The 19,419-nt window shown below is 38.2% G+C and overlaps 1 protein-coding gene across 2 annotated transcripts in view; it reads left to right on the top strand.

Annotated features, from left to right (window-relative positions):
* LOC127556803 (zinc finger protein OZF-like) overlaps window positions 1-19,419 on the top strand; it is a 66,221-nt gene that overhangs the window by 4,030 nt on the left and 42,772 nt on the right. The window contains exons 2-5 of one of the 2 annotated variants that reach the window (XM_051990246.1): window positions 5,465-5,615; window positions 7,570-7,696; window positions 8,648-8,716; window positions 11,314-14,455. In XM_051990246.1, the coding sequence (XP_051846206.1) occupies window positions 5,465-5,615; window positions 7,570-7,696; window positions 8,648-8,716; window positions 11,314-12,512 (1,546 nt within the window). In that variant the 3' untranslated portion in view covers window positions 12,513-14,455. Of the gene's footprint in view, window positions 1-5,464; window positions 5,616-7,569; window positions 7,697-8,647; window positions 8,717-11,313; window positions 14,456-19,419 lie in introns of those variants that run through there. The other variant, XM_051990245.1, reaches the window with a different exon arrangement.

Here is a 19,419-nt window from a genome sequence, read left to right as displayed (position 1 = left end):
TATACATTGTTTCCTGGGAAGTTCAGAGAGTAAAGTTATAATATTACCTGCTCTCCATCCCCTTCCCACCTGCTTTCTCAGTATTAGTTCTTCCTCTTGCCTAGTTTTTATAATTATTTCCTTTTACCTTTTCCTACCCCATCATACACAACTCAGCCCCAATCTTTCAAACTACCTACAGTTACACTGTACATTTTCACATTTATAAGTAAATAGTTGGCCTTAAGGAATGCCTTGGAATTAGTCTTTAATGTTTTCTTTTTTTCTGGATCTTTTATATTAAATTTTCCATTAAGTTCTGCTCTTTTTGTTACAAATACTTGAAAGTTTTTCAGTTTATCATAAGTCCATTTTTTCCCTTCATTCCAGATTATATTCAGCTTTCTGGGTAAATTATCCTGGATGTAACTGCAGTCTTTTTCTTCTGTGAAATTTAATGTAACCAAATCTATGGTCTTTTAAAGTAGAAATTGCTGGGTTTTGTGAAATCTTGACTATTTCTGTAGTATCTTATTGTCTTGTTTTCTGGTTAAGTTGCAATATTTTCTCCTTAATCTGGGAATTTTGAAGCTTTGCTTGGACATTCTTGTAAGTTTTCCTCCTCTGATCTCTTTCAGTTGGTGAACAGTTGATTTTTTCTTTCCCGCTTTACCTTCTTATTCTAGAACATCAGAGCAATTTTCTTTCACAATTTCTTGAAATACTGTATCCAGAACTTTATTAAAATAATAACTTTTCAGTACTCCAACAATTCTTATATTGTCTCTCCATGTCTGTTCTTCAGTATTTCTTATAAGATGTTTCAGATTCTCTTCTATTTTTACTTTTCTTTTTTAAAAATGTTATATACAAAACATATTCATTGGTAATTTTTTAACAGTGACCCTTGCAAAACTTTCTGTTCCAAGTTTTTTTCTTCTTCCCGTCACCCCTCCCTTAGATGGCAGGTAGTCCAATACTAGTTAAATATGTCAAAATATATATTAAATCCAATATCTATCTATATCTCTATATATTTATACAGTTATCTTGTTGCGCAAGAAAAATTGGATATAGGAGGGAAAATAAAACTTGAGAACAAAAAGAAAATGCAAGCAAACATCAACAGAAAGAGGGAAGATGCTACATTGTTGTCCACACTCAGTTCTCACAGTCCTCTCTCTGGGTGTAGATGGCTCTCTTCATCACTGAAAAACTGGAATTAGTTTGAATCATCTCATTGTTGAAGAGAGCCACGTCCCTCAAAATTGATCATCCTATAATCTTCTTGTTGCTGTATATAATGATCTCTTCGTTCTGCCCATTTCACTTAGCATCAGTTCATATAAGTCTCTCTAAGCCTCTGAAATCATCCTGTTGGTCATTTCTTACAGAACAATAATATTCCATAACATATGTCATAATTTATTCAAACAATCTCCAGTTGCCAAGAAATCTAAATGTAATGGAATATCTACAAGAATATAGATTGCCCAGGTTAACAGAAGAGGAAATAAATTGTTTAAATAGTCCCATTTTAGAAAGGGAAATAGAACAAGCTATTAATCCACTCCTTGAGAAAAAGGAGAAAAGGAGAAAAAATCTCCAGGGCCAGATGGATTTCCATGTGAATTCCACCAAACATTCAAAAGTAATTAATTCCAAAACTATAGAAACTTTTTAAAAATAGGGAAAAAAGGACTCCTACCAAATTCCTTTTATGACACTGATAGCTGATAGCTAAAGCAGGTAGGGTGAAAACAGAAAAAGAAAATTATAGACCAATTTCCCAAATGAATATTGATGCAAAAATCTTAAATAAAATATTAGCAATGAGATTACAGAAAGTCATCCCCAGGATAATACACTATGATCACGTAGGGTTTATGCCAGGAGTGCAGGGCTGGTTCAATATTAGAAAAACTATCAGCATAATCAACTATATCTCTTCTATTTTTTCAAGTTCATTTATTTATTTATTTATTTTTGGTTTGGATTGCTTTCATTCTCCTCTACCTCCCATCCCCCAGTATTTACTTCATTTCCTATTTGATTTTGAATCCCTTTTTATATTTTTCTAAGCGTTCTTTTTGGGCTTGTAAAACTTTGATGTCACTCTTTGGGACAAAATGGCTTTTTTTTTTAACCTCACAATATTCTTCTGAATATCAACCCAGATCTTCTTTCACATGAAAGTAGCTATTGTCAGGTTCTTTTTGCTTTGCTTACTCATCCTGAATTTTCATTTGGTTTTATTTTATTTTTAACACCTTATAATACTGATAATTATTGTAATGAAGTTTGAATTCTTAGTTCTGGGTAATTGTGCCTTAAGTCTTAGTTCCTCCTGACTGTTATGTTCTGAATTCTGTCCAGAGGCTCAACCTCAGCAACAGTTCTCACCTAAGTCACACTCAAAGTCTGCCATCTGCTGTCCTAGAAATGTTTTTCCTCCCTAAAATACTGCACTTTTTTCCCCTTTCTTTTTTATTTATTTATTAATAATTATAACTTTTTATTGACAGAACCTGGGTGATTTTTTACAACATTATCCCTTTTACTCACTTCTATTCCGATTTTCCCTCTCCCTCCTTCCACCTCCTCCCCCAGATGGCAAGCAGTCTTATACATGTTAAATAGGTCACAGTATATCCTAGATACATTATATGTGTGCAGAACCAAACAGTTCTCTTGTTGCACAGGGAGAATTGGATTCAGAAGGTAGAAATAACCCGGGAAGAAAAACAACAATGCAAACAGTTTACATTCATTTCCCAGTGTTCTTTCTTTGGGTGTAGCTGCTTCTGTCCATCATTGATTAATTGAAACTGAGTTAGATCTTCTCTTTGTTAAAGAAATCCACTTCCATCAGAATATATCCTCATATAGTATCGTTGTTGAAATACATATGATCTCTTGGTTCTGCTCATTTCACTTAGCATCAGTTCATGTAAGTCTCTCCAAGCCTCTCTGAAAATAATGCACTTTCCTAGCAAGTGCTCATTTTTCCTTGTCCACAGTCACAGCCCAACATAATGTCTGGCCAGCATTGCTAGCTCTGACTAGGATCCTTTAATCTTTTTTTTTTTTAATTAATTAATTTTTTTTTAATATTTTATTTTATTTTATAATAACTTTATATTGACAGAATCCATGCCAGGGTAATTTTTTTTACAACATTATCCCTTGCAGTCGTTTCTGTTCTGATTTTTCCCCTCCCTCCCTCCACCCCCTCCCCTAGATGGCAAGCAGTCCTATATATGTTAGATATGTTGCAGTATATAGGATCCTTTAATCTTGCCCTACTCGGTTTTCATGAGGTAAAAATTCTGAGCAAATGTGTTTTACATTTTTGCACCTATAAAACCTTTGCAATTTGCTTATCATCTTAGAATGAGAGGAAATGAAAAGGGGAGGGAGAGAATTTGGAACTTAAAAATTTTTTTCCCTCTGAGGCTATTGGAGTTAAGTGACTTGCCCAGGGTCACAGAGCTCTAACGTGTTAAGTGTCTGAAGTAAAATTTGAACTCAGGCCATCCTAACTTCAGGACTGGTGCTCTATCCACTGGGGCTACCTAGCTGCCCCACCCCCCCCAAATTTTTTTTTTTTTGAAATTGTTAAAAATTGTCTTTACATGTATTTTGGGAAAAAAGTAATATTTAATATTAAAAAAAATTGAGGTCAATCAGCCTCAATCCCTTCTGTTCCAAACTGTCTTTTGGACATCTTGAACCAGTTGTCTGATTTGAGATATCTTACAAGGAACATGTAAGACAATTATTTGAAAGGCAAAAGTGCTGGTTTCTCCCAAGGTCCTTCTGGTTGATTTTCCTATGAAAGGTCTTTGAGTTTTATGAAGGGAAAGTGGAACTTTCTTTTGCTTCTAATTTTGTCTTCTATTTTAGGTAGCTTTAGGTCAAAAATCAATCCAGAATTTTTTTACTGGAAGTATTTTTCATTTTCATAAATACATGCAAAGACAATTTTCAACACTCGCCATTGCCAAACCTTGTGTTCCAAAGTTTTCTCCCTCTAAATCACAGCATTAATAGCTAACCTTCATATAGTATCATCTATTTTCTAAGTGATAAAGAAATCTTATTTCATGTTCACAACAACCATGGCAAGTAGGAGGAACTATTAGTACCCTAAGTGTATGGAAAAGTAACAGAAGAAAACAGAGGTACAGTGACTTGCAGGAACTGAAGCTGTTTCCTAGGCCAACTTTTCTGGACCCACACACATCTTGGGCCTTCAGGATTCTAAGCCTAAAATCTACCCAAGAGTTTTAGGAACCTTCCCCCATTTTATGCTTAGATTTCAGGACTCAGCCATCCTGTTTTTCCTCATTCAACTACCCAGCTAAATCATTTCTGGACACTTAAATTTCTTCCTTTTTACCCAGGCTTCCCAGTACCCTGCCCCTTCTCTCACCATAGGTTCTGGATGCTGAATCCCAGACTAGATTGTCTGTCAGCCTTAGGTTTCATCTGGTCTTTCCCTGGGCGCTTGATCTCAGAGCCCTTACCTCCTTACTGTTGTCTAGACAATACATCTATTGGGAAGAAGGGATGAGGGGAAGGGTGAGTATCACTGGCAGGGAGATTTCTGACCCAGGGGACATTGAGATTCTACACACTCTCATTCCATCTGGGGCTTTAAATCCCTCTAGCCTCTTGGGTCTGCAGGAAGGTAGGGGAGAGGAAGGAAGTCAGAAAAGTAGGAGTAAAGAGGTGAGCCCATCTTCAAGTTTATACCATCCCCCCAGAGTCATCTTATTCCCTGTCCCTTCTATCTTGTAAACTCCTGACTGCCCTCTATGGCCAATAGCCCTGGGGACTTTTCCCTCCCAGACTTGTTTTTGACTGGATAAAAGAGAACATTCTTGGCTTCATTTCTTCCTCAATTTTAATCACTCAATGGGTGTTGCCTCCTTCAGATCGAGGGCTTACCTTAAGGTCAAGGCCTCCACTGCTTCCTGTGTCATTTCCAGTCATCCTGATGTATATCTGGCCACTGGAGCCAGGTGACTCTGGAGGAGTTAGTGAGGCTGATGACTTTGCACCTCAACACCCTCTTCTCCCCTGAACCAATTCAGTTAATTACTTTCCCAATCTTGGCTTACCAGGGACCACTGAACCTCGGTTGTTGATCTGTGCTGGGGCTCCTTTCCCCTTATACTCAAATGAGACCGATCTTTCCTGCAGTCCTTTTAAATGATTATCTAAGGCTGGAAAATTGTTTCTCCCCATTGTTTTGTAGGTCCTGTCACTCCATTTTAATTGAAAGTTATTTCATAGGAAACTGGAGAGAGTTCAGGCAATATCCTGCCTGTTCTCTACCATCTTGACTCTACCATTTTCCTTTTTCAGCTTGAACCTGCTTTCAGCCTCCCTCCCCCTGTTGGTTGGGGTCTGTGCCCTAAAGGCAGGGCCAGGGGGTTAGTAACTCCCCTGAAACCTCACCCTCTGTGATTTCCTGTAGGGTAGTCTCCTGTCCAGGAAAAGAAGGAGACGACATCTGTTCAGTTATAATCATCCCCTCTCAACAGCCTGCAGAGGACCAAGGCCTGGCTCAAGCAGGGAGCCTGGAGCCAGAGGGAATGGCCCCTGAGAGCTGCAGACCCCCACCCCAGGTGAGTGTATTCTGCCCACATATGTGGCCACATCAGCCCAAGAGGCCATTTCCCCAGATCTGGAGGATGGTCTGTAGGCTGGCCATCTCTCTTATCTGTGGATCCTTTACAAAAATGGGCAGGAAAGTGAATGCAGTAATAACAACACTGCCCTCCTCTCTGCTAGGTTTTGGACTGATTCACTATCCCTTTGGCATCTTGAGCACTAACTCCCTTCCCCCAGTTGCTGCCCCCATATGTTTGTTTAAATTTTCCCTCAATGTAAGTCACTGACAAGGATAACTGCTTTATTCATTAATGTCTGTCCTGTGGCTATCTTGTCTTTGCTTTAGTCCAGCACCATCTCCCCACTATACACACACACACACACACACACACACACACACACACACACACACACATCCCTAGGCACTCTGTCCTATGGCCAAGCTCCCTCCTGCAGCCACTGACTTTCCTTAAACCCTTGACCCTCTTATCTGGAGCAGAACCCCGAAGGCTTCCCCAGCTCTTGTCCTTTCCCTGGCTGGTAGCAGAGCAGAAATTGTCCCCCTGCTGCTCCTCAGCTCCTGTTGCCTCAGACCATACAGATCTTCCCAAATCTCTCCGAATCACTTCTCTTTATTATGTTTGTGGTTATTTTATTTAGTTACACACACACACACACACACACACACACACACACACACACATTTTTTTTGCCAAGCCAATTATATTTAAATGACTTTGCCAAGGGTCACACAGCTAGGAAGTGTTAAGTGTCTGAGGTAGGATTTGAACTGAGATTCTCCTGACTTCAGGGCCAGTGCTCTATCCACTGTGCCATCTAGCAGTCCCTATTATAATTTGTTTTAATTTTAAAACAAATTAAGAGAAGGGGAAAAAATTCAGGTAATCAGCAGAACATAACAGCATATTCGGTAAAATAAACCTATATAATAAATGCTACCCATTAATCAAGAGCTGTCCAGTGTTTCTTTGGTTCCTGGTAGGTTTTCTTTTATTCCATTTTATTTTCTTTATCTCCTGAGACCCCCTCAGCTGCAATTAGGTACTTCTAGAATAACTCCATCATACTCTGTTCATACTTTGCCTTTCTCTCCCTTTACCATTGTTTGCGTCAAAGCAACAGGCATTAAGAAAGGGAAGAGACTCTGTGGAAATATAGAGAATATGCAAAGGAGGAAAAATCAGCCCCTGCTCTCAAGAAGCTTCCATTCTCACGTGGAAGATAACATGTTGCCAGCTGGGTCCACACTAGCTGTCAACAGTGTAGGAGGGAGGCCTTTGCTTCCAAGAGTTCTCATACAGGATGTGACCTTAAGTAAATCCCTTGTCTCTCCTTCAGTTTGCTTTCATAAAATGATGATCATTGGGCCAGATCTATTATGAAGTGTGTGATTCTGAAATTTGGAACGCAAAATCTTACAAAAATGAATGTTGAAAACTATCTGTGCTTGCATTGGGAAAAATAAAATCCTATTGGGGGGAGTGGATAGGGTTTCATCTGAATAACACTTAATTTCTGGCCTTTGCAAAATTCACAAGATATTTTTTTCTCCTCAGTGATCATGGAAATGTTTTAGCTCTACAGCACATAATACTTGCTAGCTTCACACAAACACTTCATGCTATTTTCTTAACATAGCACTGTTTGATTTCACCTCCAAAAATCTTCATCTCTCTCTCATAGAACCCATAACTTTCCTGATTTCACAGGGAGTACCATTTTCTAGTAAGACATTTCTCAATTTTATTCCAACAGAAAATATAAAATGTGTTTCTCTATATTCCACTGGTCTTTGGGAGACTTTGGCTCTGAATCTTGTAAGGGCTGTCACTTTTAGGCAGATCCCTCCTCCATGCTTCAGGTCCCTTCTGTACATTGAGGAGCATTGGATTAGGTCAGTTATGAAGCATGTTTCAGTTCTGTGTCCTCTGGGTGTTTGTGTTTTAGGAGTTGGTGACCTTCAAGGATGTGGCTGTGGACTTCAGCCCTGAGGAGTGGGGTCTGTTGGACCCGGATGAAAAAGAGCTGCACAAGGAGGTCATGCTGGAGAATGCCGAGAACTTGCTCTCCCTGGGTAAGGAGCACTTCTCTTGGAACTCTGGAACTGCCAACAACAGGAGTGTCACCTTCCCCTCCCTAGGGTGCAGAGTTTCAGGCTTTTACTAGTTCTCAGAAAGGCCCAAGGGCTGCCTCCTGTCCCCAAGAAACAGGGTCCTCCTGCTGCCTCGTTCTTCTATGAGTGGTCTTTACAGCGTAGGATGAGAACCCGGCAGTTTTATCTGCAAACCTTCTGAAAACTGGTCCTGCCCCTTTTCACTGAACATGGGATAGCAAAAGGAACCCCCTTCCTCTTGGGCGGAACCACTGTGTCTTTGCAATGTTCTTTTGGGTAAAAAAAAAAATAAATTTTTACCTCGTTGTCCCTGGAATAACTCATAAATCCCCACTACAGCAAGTGGGCCCTTGTTCCTTCCTCCTGTATCCCCCAAAGGCCTATACAGATACAGGAGATAAAGGGAAGTGAGGAGGTCTTTCCATATATTTGCTGGGATCCAGGCCTTGTGCTCAGAGCTTCCTTCATGCACATTATCACACTTGATCCCCACCAGAAATCCTTTGTTTTGGGTGCCATTTTTATCCCCATTTTACAAGTCTGGAGGCTAAAGCAAAAGGATGAAATTACTTGCCCAAGTGACATAGCCACAATGTGTCTAAATCTAAATTTGAACTTGGGCTTCCTGACTGCAGGCCTGGTGCTCCCTTCTCTGTGCCACCAGTTGCTTCTAATGTCCAAAAAATGGAAGCTGTGGGATGGGGCCATCCTGCTGGGAAGGAGGCAGCAAAATCAGGATCTTCTGACTCCAGATTGCCTGCATGGTCTCCTTTCCCCTCTGCTTCTTCCCCTGGCAATAACCATCCTTGTGTTCCTTGGAACTACCCAGTGGGCCTCGCCCCCTTACCCTGTTCCAATGAGAAATAAATGACAAGTTTCAAGGTTCATACTCACTATCTTCCCTCTGCCCAGGACTTCCAGTTCCCAGAGAAGATTTCATCTCCCATGTGGAGAGAGGAGGCCTGAGGAACTCCTGTCCTGGTGAGTGAGTTGCAAGCTGGAGTGCAAGCTGGTATCCCAGGAGGCTTCTTCATGTGATGGGAGTGCAGGCAGGGAAACTGGCTTGGAATCCACTTTCTTGTGGTAGTGAGATCCTGAGCACCTCACTGAATCTCTTAACCTCAGTCTCTTTATCCGTAAAATGAGTGCCTTGGACTCCAAGGCCTTTCAGTTCCCTTCTAATGAAGAATCAATGGTCCTAGTGGAAGTCTTTGTTGGAAACTTGGGACCATCCAACAATCTAGAACAAAGAAAGAGGGCTCAGGCTGTCTAATATGACTTTTCTTAGACCTTCCTTAAGCCAAAAAGCATTTATTTTTACTTTTAAAATATTTATTTAAAGCTAAAAACAAAATAGGAAAATACAGAAAAGAACAAGTTAAAAAAAATTTTTTTATGTTCAGCAGAACATAAGGGAGGATTCAAAATCTATAATTTCCATAAATCATAAATGAAAGATATTGTATTCAGAACTGTCCATCGCTTTTTGCTTTCCTATAGTTGTTCTTTTGTTCTCTGCTGTGCACATTTACTTTATTATTTTCCCCACTCTCCCCCATAGGCTACAGTTAAGCACAGATACATAGGAAAAGTCTCAACCTCTGAGGAAAGCTGGTCAAAAGCTGGAATCGATGAGTTGGAAGTCCTACTTCCTGCCTGCTTCCCTCCCTTCTCTCTCTCTCCCCACTCTTGTTTCTTCATTGCCTGTTTCCTTCTTTCTTTTCTTCTTTCCTTCTTTCCCTCTGTCCTCCTAGGATATCATATACCCTTATCAACAAATGCTTTTAAAAGCATTTCCCTACTTTCTTTGCCACTGAACCATCCCTGTATAGATTTCCTTCCTTCTTTCCTCCCTTTCTTCTCCTTCCTTCTTTCCTTCCTTCCTTCCTTCCTTCCTTCCACTTGCCCAGAGACACACAGCTAGGTAGTATTAAGTGTCTGAGGCCAGATTTGAACTGGGTTCCTCTTGACTTCAGGGTTGGTGCTCTAATCACTGTGCCACCTAGCTGCCCCAATTCCTTTCTTAAGGAACAAACCTTGAATGAAAATCAGTCTGATTATCATTGACCACCCATAGGTCCCTTGCTAAACTCATTTGGTCTTTGTTTGGGTCCCCAATGACTTAGACTAAGTGTAAATCGCCGTCATTTCTGCTTTGGTTAGAAACCCTGAGGTTCTTCCCAGAGTCATTCATTCATTGATTCATTTTTCTTTATTGAAATTTTTTTAGCCCAGGTGAAAGAGGAGATTCTTTGCCTCCATTGCTCCCTAGCATTAATCACTGGATGAGTGTAGCCTCAATCACAGGAGACCTATTAGAGACCTTACCTTAATAAGACCTAGGTCTCCTGTGGCCATCTGCATCCAGAGCCATTCCCAGTAAGCCTGATCTATAACTGACTACTGGACACAGATGACTCTCTGGGGGAAAGTGAAGCTGATGACCTTGGATACCTCCTTCACTTAAATCTAGTCACTCACTACATAATTGACATCTTCCCTTAGGTTAGGGATATGGGAGGGAAATACTCCTGATTATTCCATAACAGGACCAGGAGCCCTAGGCCCTTGTTATCTTCACTATGTGATTTGTTCATAGGTGAGAGGGAGCAGGAAAGAGACAGAAATAGAAACATAGAGTTGGCCCCTCAGAGGGACCAGCATGCAAGCACTGAGGTGGGATTAGGCCATGTGATCAGCCCTGGGGAATGTCAACCAATCAATAAACATTGATTAAATACCTGTACTGTTCTATGCACTGCATTAAGCCCTGCATATACAAAGAGAATATTTCAAGAAATTTTAAATCCAGCAAACAAGCTTGGAAATGGTTTGAGCATAAGCAAGTTTATGAACCTTATTCTTAGCTAATCCAGAGAAAGGAAAGTGTTTTTTATGGAAATGCATCATGTTCAACAGACATATGCATATAAAGAGAGAGGGGAAGGAAAGTTTATGAAGGAAGGAAGAATTGAGGTGTAGAGAATCAAAATCGTAGTGACAATGACAGTAGTTAACAATCATATGGTGCCTACTGTGTGCCAAGAGTTTTATGAGTATTACCTCATTTGATGCTCACAACAACCTGGGAAATGGGTACAATTATTAACTTCACTCTACAGGAAAATGGAGGCAAAAAAGCACATTCTAAGGGGTGCAGAGCTAGGTGGTGCCTGAGATTGAATTTGAAAGAAAGGATTGGAAGTAAAATGGAGAACATCTGTCTAGTGCAATGGATTGAGAAGTCTTCCTTACCAGGTTTTATTTTTAATTTCACCTGCAGGGATTTGGATCAGGTTACTCAGCCATTCAGAGCTCATAGGTTGGTTTCTAAATTATGAGAACCTTCACCTTGCCTTTGTCTCAGCTTTGTTGTGGGGGTCTAATATCATTGTATTGTGTGTGGAACTCTGTGTTAATTGAATCACTTTATCAGTGTGAGCTAATAGCATTTAAAAATGATTGATTCTGTCCATTTCAGCTTGAAAACCTTTTGCCTGGAGAAATTAAAATTCAATGGTTTTATCATCAACCAGCATTAGAGAGTATATTTATGCATGTGTGTTTATTTCTTTCAGATGCAGAGACGTGGTTTGATATGAAGGAGATGAGTACAAATCTGGAAATGATCTCACGGAAAGACCTTTTTCAATATAATGAACACAGGGCTGTTGTGGCTAAGCAGAAAAGAAACCATACTGGAGAGGAACACTGTGAATGGAATATACAAAAAAAAGCTTTCAGACAGAGTTCCATTGTTGCTAAAGACAAGAATATGCATCAGAGAATCCATGCTGGAGAGAAACCTTATAAATGTAAGAAACATGGAAAGACTTTGACAGAGCAATCTATTCCTGATACAAATGAGAGAATTCATACAGAAAAACAATCTTACATATGTAATCAATGTGGAAAGGATTTCCAGTGTTATTCCAAATTGGTTCAACATCAGAGAATCCACACTGGAGAGAAACCTTATGAATGTAATCAATGTGGAAAGGCTTTCATACAGAGCTCCAGTCTTCTTGAACATCAGAGAGTCCACACTGGAGAGAAGCCTTATGAATGTAACGAATGTGGAAAGGCTTTCATATATCGCTCCTACCTTTCTGTCCATCAGAGAATCCACACTGGCGAGAAGCCTTATGCATGTAACGAATGTGGAAAGGCTTTTACACAACGCTCCCATGTTGCTATCCATCAGAGAATCCACACTGGAGAGAAGCCTTATGAATGTAATGAATGTGGAAAAACTTTCACATCTCACTCCAATCTTAATGAACATAAGAAAATACACACTGGAGAAAAGCCTTTTGAATGTAATCAGTGTGGAAAGAGTTTAAGATGTAACTCTAAACTTGCTCTACATCAGAGAATCCACACTGGAGAGAAGCCTTATAAATGTAATGAATGTGGAAAGGCTTTTACATCTCACTCCAATCTTAATGAACATAAGAGAATCCACACTGGAGAGAAGCCTTTTAAATGTAATGAATGTGGAAAAGCTTTCATAAAGCGCTCCTCTCTTGAAGTACATCAGAGAATCCACACTGGAGAGAAGCCTTATGAATGCAATGAATGTGGAAAGGCTTTCACACAGCGCAGCAGTCTTACTTCCCATCAGAGAATCCACACTGGAGAGAAGCCTTATGAATGTAATGACTGTGGAAAGGCTTTCACACGGCGCAAAGGTCTTGGTAAACATGAGAAAATCCACATGGGACAGAAACTTTCAACAAAGCTCAAATCTTGCTTAACAACAGAGAGTGCACATTAGAGGAAAACTTTTAAGTGTCTGGATCATGGTAAAGGTTTTTATTATTATTATTATTATTATAGCTTTTTATTTACAGAACATACGCATGGGTGATTTTTCAACATTGTCCCTTACACTCACTATTGTACGAACTTTTCCCTTCCTTCCCTTCACCCTTCTTCTAGATGGCAGGCAGTCTCATACATGTTAAACATGTTAAAGTTTATCTTAAATACAATATATGTGTGTGGATCCATACAGTTCTCTTGTTGCACAAGAAAAATTGGATTCAGAAGGTAAAAATAACCTGGGAAGAAAAATAAAAATACAAGTAGTCCATATTCATTTCCCAGTGTTCTTTCTCTGGAAGTAGCTAATTCTGTCCATTGTTCAATTGGAACTGAATTGGATCTTCTCGTTGTCGAAGATATCTACTTCTATCAGAATTGATCCTTGTACAGTATTGTTGTTGAAGTTTATAATGATCTCCTGATTCTGCTCATTTCACCTAGCAGCAGTACATTTAAGTCTCTTCAAGCCTCTCTGTATTGATCCTGCTGGTCATTTCTTACAGAACAATAATATTCTATAACATTCATATACCACCATTTACCCAGCCATTCTCCAATTGATGGGCATCCATTCAATTTCCAGTTTCTAGCCACTACAAAAAGGGCTGCCACAAACATTTTGGCACATACAGGTCTCTTTTCCTTCTTTAAGATTTCTTTGGGATATAAACCCAGTAGTAACACTGCTGAATCAAAGAGTATGTACAGTTTGATAACTCTTTGAGGATAGTTCCAAATTGTTCTACAGAATGGTTGGATCCATTCACAACACCATCAGTAATGCATCAATATCATGATAAAGTTTTTAATATATATTAGTCCCTGACTAGAAGGGGAATTGCCATACTAGATGTAAAACCTCATTCATGTAATCCATGTGGAAAAAGATGCAGGCTCACTTCATCCCTGAATTGCCTTCAGAAAATTCCTAGAATATTGAAATCATGGATAAATGCATAAAAATGGAGGATAGAGCTTGTTAGTTAGCAGGGATTTTCTGCTTGGGAACAAATCTTCTATGGACTTGGCACAGGAAGGTTTTTAACCCAGATTCCTCTCTGAGTTTACATCTGAGGATACTGAGTGGAGAGAAAATTTGCAAATGTACTGAAGGAAAACTTGCCCTTACCTGGATAAGGGTCACTATAAATCACAGTTGTCACACTGGAAAAAACCATTTTACAAAATGTATTTGCAGAAAGGCTGGATCTCATTCTTTGTGTAGAAATCTTGCTTCAGATGAAACATGTAAATATAATGAATGAGGGAAGGCCTCTTCCTATAGCAGAGATCTCATGAGATATTGCAATTTTATTCTGTGTATATAGGTCAGAAAATAGATTTGAGCTTTTCTCTGAAATCCCAAGATTGGTGTCCAAAGAAGAGTCTTTATAATGGAGGGAACCAATTGTTTTAATCTCCTTTCTCTATCAATAATGATTAAGAGATTTTAAATTGTTTTTATTATTTAATTTTCTTCTTCATTCTCTTGTTTATTGCTAAATTCTTTGGCTTTCCATCAGTGTGATAAGTTATATGTTACATGCTCTCATTTTCTTTTAAAATATCTGTGGCTCATAGCTCCATTTTGACCTTATATTGCTAAATTGTGTTGGGTGGGTTTGAGGAGAAGTGAGGCCTTTTTAGAAATCTAAATCCCCCAGAAGAGTGCCATAGTTTAGGGCTACAGTTCCAAAAAACTCTCTCCCTTGTACCCTTGCTTAGTCCTGCACAGACCACTTTGCCACATCAGCAAGCTTTGTAATGTATAATTACTGTTCTTAAGTGGAATGGGTTCCTATGACAGATTGGGAGCCCAGTGTGAGATGTCATATAAATTATAATTTTGTATTTGACAAATGTAAAAAGTAAAGAATTGGGAATAAGGATTTATTATTTGTTTTAAATTTTTAATATTCACTTTAAAGGAAAATATACCAAACGGAAACTTTTCAAACATTCTAGCTACAATTTTTCACATTGATTTTAGAATCCAGATCAGCAGAAGAGTTCATTTTCAAAGGACACATTTACATAATCCTCTAGAAATTATTTTTCAAATACCAGTATTTCTAAGAAAATATTTCCCCCTAAATTCCAAAATGAGAAAAATCAGAATAAAAATAATGGCATGAATAATGTTTTTGAAATGTGAGGGACAATTACCAAATAACATGAATTCAGTTGATTATCTTAGAATTATCTTATGCTGCTACCCATCCAGCCCTAGCAACCAGGCAGCCTCTGAGCTTCTAGACCTTGGTCGGGGAAAGGCTGGAGGACAAGCTGACATGAAACACAGGTCAAGTGGGAGATAAGAGCAAACTCCATTTATTCATCTGAGGATTAGGGTTTATATATCTTTCACCAAGGCAATAGTGTGTTCTCCCAGGAGCATTAGTCTTTTCTCATGGGACTAGTAGCTGTGAAATCACCCAGACAGTTTTCTCCCTTCCTTACAATCTCCAAGAACATCCCATCCCTAGAGACAGAACAGAGGGGTCACCACCCTGAGGAGTCTGCCATCAACCTGATTTCTCACAACTATTGAACAGGGACAAGGTACAGGGAAAACTTGAACTGGTTTGAATCCTCTGCCTCCTCAGAGTTGGTCTTCAACCTCTCCCTGTTCTTCTGTGCTACCTTGAGATAAAGAAGGGATGCTTGAAGCTCATCTAAGGAGTGGTAAATCTGACTTAGAAAATGGGGCAAGAGGAAACATGCCAGAGTAATAAAACATATCCAAGGCAGAAAATGTAACAGCAAGCTTAATGCATTGTTAAAAGAATTGGGTTGATTTATCCACTTCCACAATCTGGTTGCAATATCATGAGGATCAATACTGTCAATATGAGAATCAGCTATTTTATGTTGTTTCTTAGACAATTGACTAATTTCCCATGTAATATTTTCAGAATGTCAAGCTTCCTGTGGTTTGTTCAATATTTGCTCAATGGTTCATTTAGTAAAGTTGGAATATACATATTACATAGATAAAATAACAATAATTATGTTCCCTAATATGCTAATAAATTCAATAACTTAAATGAAATGGAAGTATATCTTCAAAAATATAGCCTTCCCAGATTAACAGAGGAAGAAGTAAATTGGTTAAACAGTCCCATCTTAGAAAAAGAAATGGAACAAGTTATTAACCAACTCCTTAAGAAAAAATCCCCAGGACCAGATGGATTTACATGTGAATTCTATCAAACTTTTAAAAAACAATTAATTCCAGTGCTTTATAAACTATTTGAAAAAACAGGGAATGAAGGAGTCCTGCCCAATTCCTTTTATGAAACAGATATGGTACTGATATCTAACCAGGTATGTTGAAAACAGAAAGAAAATTATAGACCAATCTCTCTAATGAATATTGATGCTAAAATGTTAAATAAAATATTAGCAAAAAGATTACAGAAAATCATCTCCAGGATAATACACTATGACCAAGTAGGATTTATACCAGGAATACAGGGCTGATTCAATATTAGGAAAACTATTAGCATAATTGACTATATCAATAAACAAATGAACAAAAACCATGTGATCATCTCAATCGATGCAGAAAAAGCATTTGATAAAATTCAATATCCATTCCTAATAAAAATACTTGAGAGTATAGGAATAAATGGACTTTTCCCTAAAATAGTCAGGAGCATATATTAAAAACCATCAGTAAGCATCATATGTAATGGGGATAAATTGGAACCTTTCCCAGTAAGATCAGGAGTGAAACAAGGTTGCCCACTATGACCATTATTATTCAATATTGTATTAGAAACACTAGCCTTGGCAGTAAAAGTCGAGAAAGAGATTAAAGGAATTAGAGTAGGTAATGAGGAAACCAAACTATGACTCTTTGCAGATGATATGATAATATACTTACAAAACCCCAGAGATTCTACTAAAAAGCTATTAGAAATAAACCACACCTTTAGCAAAGTTGCAGGATACAAAACAAATCCACATAAATCCTCAACATTTTTATACACCAACAAAATTCAACAGCAAGAGATATTCCATTCAAAATAACTGTCGATAGCATAAAATACTTGGGAATCTATCTACCAAAGGAAAGTCAGGAATTACATGAGCAAAATTACAAAACACTTTCCACACAAATAAAATCAAATTTAAATAATTGGAAAAAATATTAAGTACTCTTGAATAGGCCAAGCAAATATAATAAAGATGACAATATTCCCTAAACTGTTTATTGAGTGCTATACCAATCACACTCCCAAGAAATTATTTTAATGACCTAGGAAAAATCACAACAAATTCATATGGAAGAACAAAAAGTCGAGAATTTCAAGGAAATTAATGAAAAAAAAATCAAATGAATGTGGCCCAGCTGTACCTGATCTAAAACTATATTATAAAGCAGTAGTCACCAAAACCATTTGGTATTGGCTAAGAAATAGATTAGTTGATCAGTGGAATAGCTTAGGTTCACAGAACAAAATAGTCAATAATTATAGCAATCTAGTGTTTGACAAACCCAAAGATCCCAACTTTTGTGATAAGAATTCATTATTTGACAAAAACTGCTGGGAAACTTGGAAATTAGTATGGCAGAAATTAGGCATGGACCCACACTTAACACCATATACCAAGATAAGATCAAAATGGATCCATGATTTAGGCATAAAGAAATGAGATCATAAATAAATTAGAGGAACGTGGCATAGTTTACCTCTCAGACTTATGGAGGAAGAAGGAATTTGTGAAGAAGGAAGAACTAGAGATCATTATTGATCACAAAATAGAAAGTTTTGATTACATCAAATTAAAAAGCCTTTGTACAAACAAAACTAATGCAAACAAGATTAGAAGGGAAACAACAAACTGGGAAAACATTTTTACAGTTAAAGGTTCTGATAAAGGCCTCATTTCCAAAATATAGAGAGAATTGACTCTAAAAGAAATCAAGCCATTCTCCAGTTGATAAAAGGTCAAAGGATATGAACAGGGAATTTTCAGATAATGAAATTGAAACTATTTCCACTCAAATGAAAGAGTGTTCCAGATCACTATCGATCAGTGAAATGCAAATTAAGACAACTCTGAGGTACCACTACACACCTATCAAATTGGCTAAGATGACAGGAAAAAATAATGATGAATATTGGAGGGGATGCAAGAAACGTGGGACATTGATACATTGGTGGTGGAGTTCTGAATGAATCCAACCATTCTGGAGAGCAATCTGGAACTATGCCCCCAAAGTTAGCAAACTGTGCATACCCTTTGATCCAGCAGTGTTACTACTGGGCTTATATCCCAAAGAAATACTAAAGAAGGGAAAGGGACCTGTATGTGCCAAAATGTTTGTGGCAGCCCTTTTTGTAGTGGCTAGAAACTGGAAAATAATTGGATGCCCATCAATTGGAGAATGGTTGGGTAAATTGTGTATATGAATGCTATGAAATATTATTGTTCTGTAAGAAATGACCACCATGATGAATACAGAGAGGCTTGGAGAGACTTACATGAACTGATGCTGAGTGAAATGAGTAGAATCCGGAGATCATTATATACTTCAACAACAATATTTTATGAGGATGTATTCTGATGGAAGTAGATATCTTCGACAAAGAAAAGATCTAATTCACTTCCAATTGATCAATGATGGACAGAACCAGCTACACCAGAGAAGGAACATAGGGAAATGAGTATAAACTGTTTGCTTTTAAGAATGTTGGTGGCAGCCCTCTTAGTAGTGGCCAGAAATTGGAAACTGAGTGGATGCCCATCAATTGGAGAATGGCTGGATAAATTGTGCTATATGAATATTATGGAATATTATTGTTCAATAAGAAATGACCAACAGGACGATTTCAGAAAGGGCTGGAGAGACTTACATGAACTGATGCTGAGTGAAATGAGCAGGACCAGGAGATCATTATATATTTCAACAACGATACTATATGATGATGGACCTGGCCATCTTCAGCAATGAGATGAACCAAATCGGTTTCAATAGAGCAACAATACTATATGATGATCAATTTTGATGGACCTGGCCATCTTCAGCAATGAGATGAACCAAATCAGTCCCAATAGAGCAGTAATGAACTGAACCAGCTACATCCAGTGAGAAAATTCTGGGAGATGACAATGAACCACTACATAGAATTCCCAATCCCTCTATTTTTGTCCGCCTGCATTTTCGATTTCCTTCACAAGCTAATTGTATACTATTTCAAAGTCCAATTCTTTTTGTACAGCAAAAAACTGTTTGGACATGTATACTTATTTTGTATTTAATTTATACTTTAACATATTTAACATGTATTGGTCAACCTGCCATCTGGGGGAGGAGGTGGGGGGAAGGAGGAGAAAAAACTGGAACAAATGTTTGGCAATTGTCAATGCTGTAAAATTACCCATGCATATGTCTTCTAAATAAATAAATAAATATATATATATATGTTTGCATTTTTTGTTTTTCTTCCCAGGTTATTTTTACCTTCTGAATCCAATTCTTCCTGTGCAACAAGAGAACTGTTCGGTTCTGCACACATATATTGTATCTAGGATAAACTATAACATATTTAATATGTATAAGACTGCCTGCCATGTAGGGGAGGGGATGGAGGGAGGGAAGGGAAAAATCGGAACAGAAGTGAGTGCAAGGAATAATGCTGTAAAAAATTATCCATGCATATGTACTGTCAATAAAAAGTTATAATTAAAAAAAAAAATGTTCCCTAGTGAAACAAGTTTCTAATTGTACATCTCTACCTGGGGCTGGGACTGTTTTGAGTGCTGTTAAGGCAAAACTTAAGGGTTAGGCAAAAACTTGATTTTGCCCCTAGACCAGCAAGAGAGCTCCCAAAAAAGGCCTCAAG

This window comes from Antechinus flavipes, chromosome 3, assembly GCF_016432865.1.
Source record: "Antechinus flavipes isolate AdamAnt ecotype Samford, QLD, Australia chromosome 3, AdamAnt_v2, whole genome shotgun sequence".
Classification (NCBI taxonomy): Eukaryota; Metazoa; Chordata; class Mammalia; order Dasyuromorphia; family Dasyuridae; genus Antechinus; species Antechinus flavipes.
This window is presented reverse-complemented; position numbering and strand designations above follow the sequence as displayed.